This window comes from Dipodomys ordii, unplaced genomic scaffold (assembly GCF_000151885.1).
Source record: "Dipodomys ordii isolate 6190 unplaced genomic scaffold, Dord_2.0 Scaffold7, whole genome shotgun sequence".
Taxonomy (NCBI): domain Eukaryota; kingdom Metazoa; phylum Chordata; class Mammalia; order Rodentia; family Heteromyidae; genus Dipodomys; species Dipodomys ordii.
Window position 1 is genome coordinate 18,045,005 of NW_012267223.1, and position 8,955 is coordinate 18,053,959.

The 8,955-nt window shown below is 53.4% G+C and overlaps 1 protein-coding gene across 1 annotated transcript in view; it reads right to left on the reverse strand.

Annotated features, from left to right (window-relative positions):
* Positions 1 to 1,312: 1,312 nt before the first annotated feature.
* Ngfr (nerve growth factor receptor) overlaps positions 1,313 to 8,955 on the reverse strand; it is a 19,354-nt gene continuing 11,711 nt past the window's right edge. The window contains exons 4-6 of the mRNA XM_013036196.1: positions 5,556 to 5,808; positions 4,121 to 4,281; positions 1,313 to 3,529 (exon numbers count right to left, since the gene is read on the reverse strand). Of these exons, the coding sequence (XP_012891650.1) occupies positions 3,228 to 3,529; positions 4,121 to 4,281; positions 5,556 to 5,808 (716 nt within the window). The 3' untranslated portion in view covers positions 1,313 to 3,227. The remainder of the gene's footprint in view (positions 3,530 to 4,120; positions 4,282 to 5,555; positions 5,809 to 8,955) is intronic.

The following is an 8,955-nucleotide window of genomic DNA, read 5'->3' on the forward strand; positions in this document are numbered from 1 at the left end:
GACCAGCTCACCAGAGCCTTGAGGGAGGACCCTGCTTGGCTGACTGCAGGCCAGCCAGCCAGCTTCCCACCAGGCCATCTGGAGCCAGATCCTGTGCCTCTGCCTGTGAGTGTGCATGTGGTGTGTGTCTCGCAGGCCATGTGGGTGGCTGGGAGCTGCGGGGTTATGACCTGGCCTTCCTAGCTAGCCTCTGGCTCCCCTGTGGTCAGTTTCACTTTTGACATCTGGTCAAGTTCACAGCTGGACAGCTTCCTGCATGGCTGTTTTTTACTTTCCCTCTCCAAGATCTGGGGGCAAAGGGCCCCTATTCCTTCTCCCTTCTCCCTCCCACTTATAGGACTACTTGTGTGAGCTTGCTAGAGTTCTGTAAAATGTAGGCAGAGAGTAAGGTGTGGGTGGCTCGTGCTTGTAATCCTAGATACTCAGGAGGCTGAGATCTGAGATCAAGGTTCAAAGCCAGCCCAAGCAGAAAAGTCTATGATAACTCCAATGAACCAGGAAAGTGCTGGAAGTGGAAGTGTGGCTCAAGTGGTAGAGTGCTAGCCTTGAGTAGAAAAAGCCAAGCAGGAGTAGAAGGCTCAAAGGTCAAGCCCCAGCTCAGGCACACCCCAACTTAGAAGAAAATAGCCAGATGCTAGTGGCTTATGCCTGTAATACTAATTAATCGAGAGGCTGAGGATTGGGGCTGGGAATGTGGCTTAGAGGCAAAGTGCTGGCCTGGCAGGTATGAAGCCTTAAGTTTGATTCCTCAGTACCATTTAAACAGAAAAATCTGGAAGTGGCTCTGTGGCTCAAGAGCTAGAATGCTAGCCTTAAGCCAAAAGAAGCTCAGGGGCAATGTCCAGGCCCTGAGTTCAAGCCCAGGACTGGCAAAGAGATGGGGGGTATGTGGCTGAGGATTGAGATCAGGAGGATTGTGGTTCCTCAATCTTTGCTCAGGCCTGGGCAAAGAAGTTCAAAAGACCCATCTCAACAGGAAAAGCTGGCAAGAAACATAAATAGTATTGGAGTCTGGGTGCAGGCCCAGGCCAAAAAAAAAAAAAAAAAAGTAAGGCTCTATCATCAAAAATAACCAGAATCAAAAGCGCTTAGAGGTGCGGCTCGGGCAGTTAGATGCCTAGTGCCTAGTAAGTGTGAATCCCTGAGTTCAAATCCCAGTACTGCTACCAAAAGCAAGACAAAGCCAGCATAGGGAAAAATAGGACAAGAAGTTGCCAAGTTGGAAATTATATATGGGTCCCTTGATATACACACACCACCCCCGACCAACTCAAACCAGACAATCTCTCTGCACCAAATTTTCTTTCTTTGCTATTTAATGTTTACCATTTATGTTTTATGTGTAGGTTTCAGGAGGTCTGAAGAAATGATTACACAGGATGCAAGGGTTAGGTGACAGGGAAGGTCATGGGGGTCTGGGGCTTGCAGCTCCCAGATGGAAGGACAAAGGGTTCCATCTTGGCCCAAAGGGTGGCAGGGAGGGTCCCCAGAAACAAACACATGCTAAACCATACTTGCAGCTCCCCACGCCCCCCTCCCCAGCTGCTAGGGAGGAAAATAAATACAGACTGCCCACTCCCCAGGTTCCCAGGGAGAGGGGCCGGCACGTGGGGCTCCTCTGGCCCTCACAGACGGAGGCCTGTGAAGTGCCATCTACATCTTCGTGCAATGCTCCTAGGCCCGTATGCAGACCTTATGCGTCCATCCATACACACTCTGCCTAGGGCTCCTTCATGCAAAATAGAGGGGGAGCCCCACTCATTCCAACAGCAAGCAAAACAGAACAGGCCGGGAAGGGGGAGAAAAACCACAGAGACCTCATGCCCCTTTCTGGCCATGCTAAGGAAAACAGTCCTTTGCAGGGGCCTCTAAATGTGGGGGAACACCCTCCCCTCCCCCCCTCCACTGGCCACAGGCCAACTCCATTCTTTCCTGATGCATTCCCACACTGGCCCGCTGTCCTCCATTACCACCTCCTGGGTGCAGCCAATCCTGTACTTTGGGAAAGGGGAAAGGGAGCATTCCTCCACACTTTGGCCTTTGGAAGATAGACGCCTGCTCAAGCCTCGGCAGTCCTTGGCCCGCCAAAGCTGGGGGCGAAGGAAGACCGCCCAGCCTCGCTCAGCTCCCTGGATGCTTCTCTGGCAGCAGCCCAGGCAGGATCCAGTCTTGGCTCCACAGAAGGAAATTCATGAAGAAAAAGCAAGATGTCTCATCCTGTGTGTGTCTGTGCATGGCAGGGGCGGCTGTCCACTGACTCTGACCCCTAGGGCTGATTCTAGGGGATGGTTGGCTCCAGGTCTTCGCCAAGAAATGGATTACTCCATAAATGCCTCAGGACAAGCCCAAGGTGAGGGTACAGGCAGAAGGAAGCAGAACTCCTTTCTGCAAACCCCATACCTAACCTTACTGGGAATGCCATGGACCAGAAACCTCTCTCCACTAAAGAATGAATTGAGGCTGGAAGGGGTGGGGAGTAGAATGAACTTGGCTTCAAGACATTTCCCTGAAGGTCACCTGGTACCCTCCTCTCACCCCAACCCCAGCCTTCCAGCAACCCCAAGGCTGCTCATTCAGAAAGGAAGGTGCCAGCCTATATTGGCCCCTTCCCATGGCTGGGTGGTTTGGGGCAAGTCACTGACTCTCTCTGGGCTTTACTGCCTCTTGTAAAAGAGGCAGGTAAGATTAGGTTTCAAAGCTGCTTCCAGCTGAGCCAGACGTCTGATCCTCTTCATCTTTGGCCAGAGTTGAGGGGTGAGGGAAGAAGGGAGTATTTAGGCCACTTTGAGGCTCCCTGCTCCCCAAGTTCACAGTGTAGAGTCCATGGCTCTGGTTCCTCAGTACCGCCTTCTGAGTGTCTGGGGTCTTGTCACTGCCCCCCAGTACGATCCTTGGTGTCAGTGCCCCATCTGACACCACTACGGTGGGAGGGACCAGCCCACTCAGCAGTGAGACAAGGGAGGGAAGGCCTGAGCTGGCAATGGGGTGGGGCAGAAACAGGGAAGATCCCCTCTCTTCCTAGAGAAGATGTGTGATCAGAAGCAAAGGAGGTCACTCAGGGGAGCAGTGACAGGGCTGTCATTTGGGGGCCTGGCCTTGGAGACCTTGCACAGAGGAGCTCAGCTCTTGACTGCTGGCCCACCCCAGGGGTACAGGCTCCATGGGGACCGGCTGGAGCATCAGTCCTTGGAATGTGGGGGCGGGGCCGGGCTCCCCGGTGGGCAGGCTCAAACTGGGGAGGTGGCTGTGGACTGGCTGCACAAGCTGTCCACTATATCAGGTCGCTTGATGCGCTGCAGAGCGGCCACAAGAGCATCAAGTGTGGCGCTGTCCTGGGCGGCCCAGCTGGCCAGCAGGGCGCGGACAGGACATGCCTCGTGGGTGAAGGAGTCTATGTGCTCAGGCTGATAGCCCAGCTCACCCGCCAGGTGCCGCCAGGTTTCTCCCGCAGAGCCGTTGAGCAGCTTCTCCACCTCCTCTCGCTTGGCTGGGGGCAGGCTGCTGTACAGGCCTCCTTCACCTTTGAGGGCTGCAGAGAACCAGAGGTGGTCAGGTTCTCCCTGAACCTCCCCCATTTCCTGGGTGCCAGGGCTAAGACCCTAGAAGGCATTCTTCTCCCAGTCTGGGATTCGCAGTCCTGCATGGGGCCAGGACTGGGAGGGGCCTGGGGAAGGCTGTCTCACCCATTTGATACTTCCTCAACTGTGGGTCAGCATTATCCCTTCCACAGAGCCCCTCACCCCCAGCAATTAATCAAGACAGAGAAGACAGGACTCCTCAGCTCCAGACAAGTACAGCAAGTGTCCTGGAGCCCGGCTATGGACCACTAATTAAGGTCTCCACTTAACCAACTTGTTCCCCAGAAGTCCAAGGCAGGAGGCTAATTACAACTAGTTTGGACAGTTAATGAGCCCCTAGGGGGGGACAATTAACATGATGAGCCTGGATGTTTCATTGCTAAATGCCTCAATTTCCCAAGTCATTGAAAAGCACCTCTCTTTCCCATTCTTCCCATCCCCCAAAACCTGGCTCTCCCACCATCCGACCGAGACAGTTAGCCAGTCCTCTGGCATTCACTCCCACAGTTGAATCTTAATTACACCAGCTCAGTGCAGCTCACCTTGGCCTGAGGCTGTCTGTGTATGAGGCTGCTGGTCATGCAGGCTCTGGCTGTCCACAGAGATGCCACTGTCACTGTGGAGTTTTTCTCCCTCAGGAGGGGGCGTCTGGTTCACAGGCCGGCTGTTGGCTCCTTGTTTGTTCTGCTTACAACTGTTCCACCTGGAAGGGGTGGGGCCGGGAGGAGACAGGCCAGCCAGGGAACAGGTGAGGGACTGCAATGTCAGTCTGGCTGAGCTGCCAGAGGAGCAAGGGGCATGCAGGTGCCCACAGCACCTAAGGTACCCATTTCTTTACACATCCCCTCCCCCACCCTGGCCCCAAACAACAACAACTGCTTGAGAAAGGGTGCGGCACTCTGCAAACATCCTCCAAAGGTTCACAGAATAAATAGTACAGACTTCTCAGGAATTCTACTTTCCCCAATCTAGCCTGCTTAAATGCTCCCACATGTGTGCAGCAATATGTAGATACAAGCACTTCTTCAACAATTATAAGCAATAACAGAAATTGAAAATAAATCAAATGTCCATCAAGAAAGGCTTGGCTAAATAAATTATGACCCATCCATATTATTGAATGAATGGTTGCAAATGATTAGATAATCTTTGTTCTGAGAAAGATTCTCCTGAGGGGGATTAAGTGGAAAAGCACATTGTACAATAAGTACAGAATGATCCCACTGAGACAAAAAAATGCATATTTACATGAAATGATACAAAGACTTACATATAGTGTGTGTTTATATTAACAAATGCCCAGAAAATAGTTGGGAAGTCTCCATTCCAAATATTCCAACTAGGAGATGAGTAGGATTTGGAGAAGGAAAAGGGAGGCTTTTACTTCAAGCTTTAGAAGATACTGGCCTTTGCCTAGCATGCATAAGGCCCTGGGTTTGATCCAGTGTGGAGCTGGGGAACATGGGGGGAGGGTTTGGGCACTGATCTTGTTCTCATTGTTCTAAACAAGCATGTATTTCTTTGATGAGTTAAAAAAAAAAGAATGGAACATGCATTTGAAACTTTAAAATGCTTCCCAAGAGTACTTCCTGGATTCCTTATGTATGTGCCACAAAAGCCCCAGGGCAACATGGGAGAAGGAAAAGAAACATGTACGTACACCCAGGTAATTGGGATGAATGGCATTGGGGGGAGGGGGAAGATCTTAGGTGGCTGAGGGGTGGGGAACTGAGGAGGGGAGAGAGAAAGGAGAGGGAAGAAAGAGAGAGAGAGGGAGAGCAGCCTGAGAGTCAGAAGGGGCTGAAGCCAGGCCATGTTTCTCCCTCACCACCACTGATCAGCCATGCCCTGGAGTGGGTCAGTGTATGATGGGTGAAGATGAGCTTTGTTTGGGGTTGAGTTAAAAGAACAGGCATGTGTTCAGGACATTTCAGAGCAAACATCCCCAACAAGTCCCCATCATGCCTCTTCTCTTACCTCTTGAAGGCAATGTAGGCCACGAGGCCCACAACCACAGCAGCCAGGATGGAGCAATAGACAGGGATGAGGTTGTCCGTGGTGCCTCGGGTCACTACAGGCTGGGAGCTGCCCATCACTGTGGTAGCTACATCTGCCACCGTGCTGGCGACAATATCTTTCTCTGGAGGTACCTCGGGCTCCTGGGTGCTGGGAGCGGTACTGTCTGAGACGTCTGAGGGTGTAGAACGGGTAATCCAACGGCCAGGGATCTCTGAGGCACAGGGTCATAAGAGTGAGTGCTTGCCCACCACCCTCAGGCCTTTCCCTTTATGTTCTCAGGGGCTGCAATGCCTCTTCCTGAGTCCCATCCCTGGTTCTGGGTGCCCAGAAGTGGGAGCTAGGATGATGGGCATGATGTCAGGCTGGTAAGAGAGAACAAGGGCTACAAATCAGGAGCTCTAAGTCAACTTCAGCACCATGGGTGATGGGACCTCAATGTCCCCACCTCAAGACTAGAACTACTATGCTCCCTTCCATCTTGACCTGTGGACCTAGAATTCTATTCTGATCCCCTCTGAGTACCAGAAGCCTGGAATGGGGAGCCTGAATGGTAGGGCTGCCTCAAGCTGGAGTAACTTCCCTGGACCCAGAGGGCAGCAGCCCTAAGGAAGGTTGAAAACACTTAGGACAGGTCCCAAGGGGCTTCTCCAAGGTGGGGAATTCAGCCCCTCTAACGGTCTCTACTGTCCCATGCTCTACGCTCAGCCTGGGGATGGAAGGTGCAGCTGGCTTGCTGCCTTCCAGCCCAGTTCCTGGACAGTAGCCAAAGTCTTTTTCCTCTCTTGCCCTCTGCCCCTGCCCTAGCACCTCTGCAGGTAACCTGGGCCACTCCTTAGCAGTAAAGAGAAGGCCTTGTAAAGAGAGAGACTTTGAGGCGGGTACTGCCCACTGCCTAAAGGGGAGGGAGATGGTGCCTGGCCACCCACCTAGGCCTTCTCTGCTAGCTGGGCATTGCCAGCCTTCCTGGCAAGGGTCCCAGCACTTTCTGGCACCAGTGGGTGCAATTTTTCCATTCTACCATCCAGCCAGGGGCAATGCTAGGGGTTGTGGGCTCTGGACAGCCTGGGGGTAACTTGTCTGGGCAAAGCTGCCTACCCCATCCATCCTCGCTTCCCACACCCAGAGCAGGGAGGGAAAGCAGACAGGACATGCCAGCAGAGAAAAAGGAGGGTACCTTACTCTCCAGCGGCCCCACCTAGACCCATGTGCCCACCCAGGCTGGAGCCAAAGTTGCCCAGTGGTCTTCTGAGGCTCAGGACAAAGATGCTTCAAAGGCCCCCATTTTCAGCACCTTCTGAGGAGTAAGGCCCCCAGATGTGAGTCTGGAATCCATCTGGCTGGCAGCCGGGAGAGGGTTGCCATCTGCTGCCCATCCCACCCTTCCCCCATCTTAGTCCTGGGAGGAACTGGAGAGAGTAGGACAGGAAGTGGAAGAGACACAGACAGCCCTGTCTTCTGGGAACCCTAAACAGGGGAGGGTCTTCCGGTGGCCAGCCCAATCCAGAGGCTGACACTACAGCTCAGTTTAGAGGTGTGTCCCAAATGTGGGTGTGAACTGACTGAAGCAGAGATGAGGGGGGCACTAAGGGGCAGGCCACACTGAAGCCAGTGCCGGCTGGCTAGGGCTCTAGGGTACACTTTCCCTCACATCTCCAACCTCTCTGATGGGGGCGAGGATGAGATCCAGATGTGGCCATGTCCACTAACATTTCAACCCACCAAGCCCCTGGCAGGTCCCGACAGCCATTTCCGGAATGGGAGCTATCAGACTCTACAGTGGAAGGAGAGACCAGGTGACCTCTCCTAAACTTTCCTTGTATGTGTGTGGGGGGGGGGATAGGGGGGGCTTCTTCCCCAAGGGTGGGTGAGTCACCATGCTGACACCTGAAATGTATATGCAGGAAAGTATGTTACACCAGACTGGAGGGAGGGCAACCAAACCAAGAATCAAATTCCATTTCCTGAAATGGACCCTCTGTCCTGGAGCTGACATTTAACCCTTCCCTGAAAGCCAAACAGGACAAGGATGAACAGACCCCTCAGGGGTACCCTCCTTCTTGAAGGTGGCTGAGGAAGTAGGGTGGGATTCACAGATTCTGGAAGGAATTTGTGAAGGCCCCAAGTGGCAGCACCTGCCTCTCCCTCAGCCACCACCAGCCTTTGCTCTAACCACACCCCTGACTAGCTGCCCCCCCCCAGCCCCAAGCTGGTCCTGACTTGCTCACACAGCCATGCTGCCCACTTCCTGCCGCCTGGCTGCTCTAACTTCCTCTCTGCTCTGCCTGGCGCCTGATGCCACTTGTCTGTCTCCTGGCCCAGGTCGATCTCTATTACAGCCACACTGGGGTCAACGCCCCATTCCTCTCCCACCCTCTCCCCATTTCAGGAAGCTCCAAACACATACCAGCACAGTCTAGCTTTAGTCCTTCTCTACCCTTGGTTCCTTAACTGCGCTCCCAGCACTGGGAGGGCAAGACCAGGATGTGGGAACCCTAGGCTGATCTGATTGGATCATTAAGAGGCCCTCAAGGGCAGGGGACCTCCCTCATAGGAGGGAGGCTAACTGAAGGTAGAGGTTATGCTGCCTCTGCCTTTATGGGGCGGCACAGGGTGGGGGTGGGACCTCCAAAGCCAGAACATGTCTTCTCTCTCAGCTGGAAGCTAGACCATGGTGCCCTTCCTCAATCATCAGACTGGACAAGACTGTCTCTGTCTTCCCAGGCTGAGATCTACTCTTTTCCTTAGGCTCACAAGCCTGGTTAAGGTGGGCATTTCCAACTCTCACTCCTCATTCCAGAACTATATACTCACCATCCTCCTCAGACCTAAGCATGCCACCCATCTTGTGTGTGAGCGAGAGACTGGGGACTGAACGCAGGGACTCTCACTGGCTTACAGTAGATCTCCAGTCTTCTACTCATCTTCACCCCACAATAGAACCTATATCTATCTGCCATAAAGACTCAATTCCACCTCCAGATAGCACAAGGGAACCCATCTAGCCCCATTTGTGGTTCCTAGCCCTCAACACCCCTGGTAACTCCATGGCCAGTGAGAGACCCAGAGTCCAGAGATGGGAGCAACCTCCCTGGTGTCACTCAGCTACTGACAAGGTGAACTCCAAACTAGATTCTAGAGCCATCAGACAACATGAACCTAGGGGCTGGGAAGGTGGCTCAGTGGTAGAGCGCTTGCCTTGCATGCCTGAGGCCCTGGGTTCAATTCCTCAGCACCACCTAAACAAAAAGAAAAAAGCCGGAGGTGGTGCTGTGGCTCAAGTGGTAGAGCGCTAGCCTTGAGCTGAAGAGCTGAGGGACAGCGCCCAGGCCCAGAGTTCAGGCCCCATGACTGGACCCCC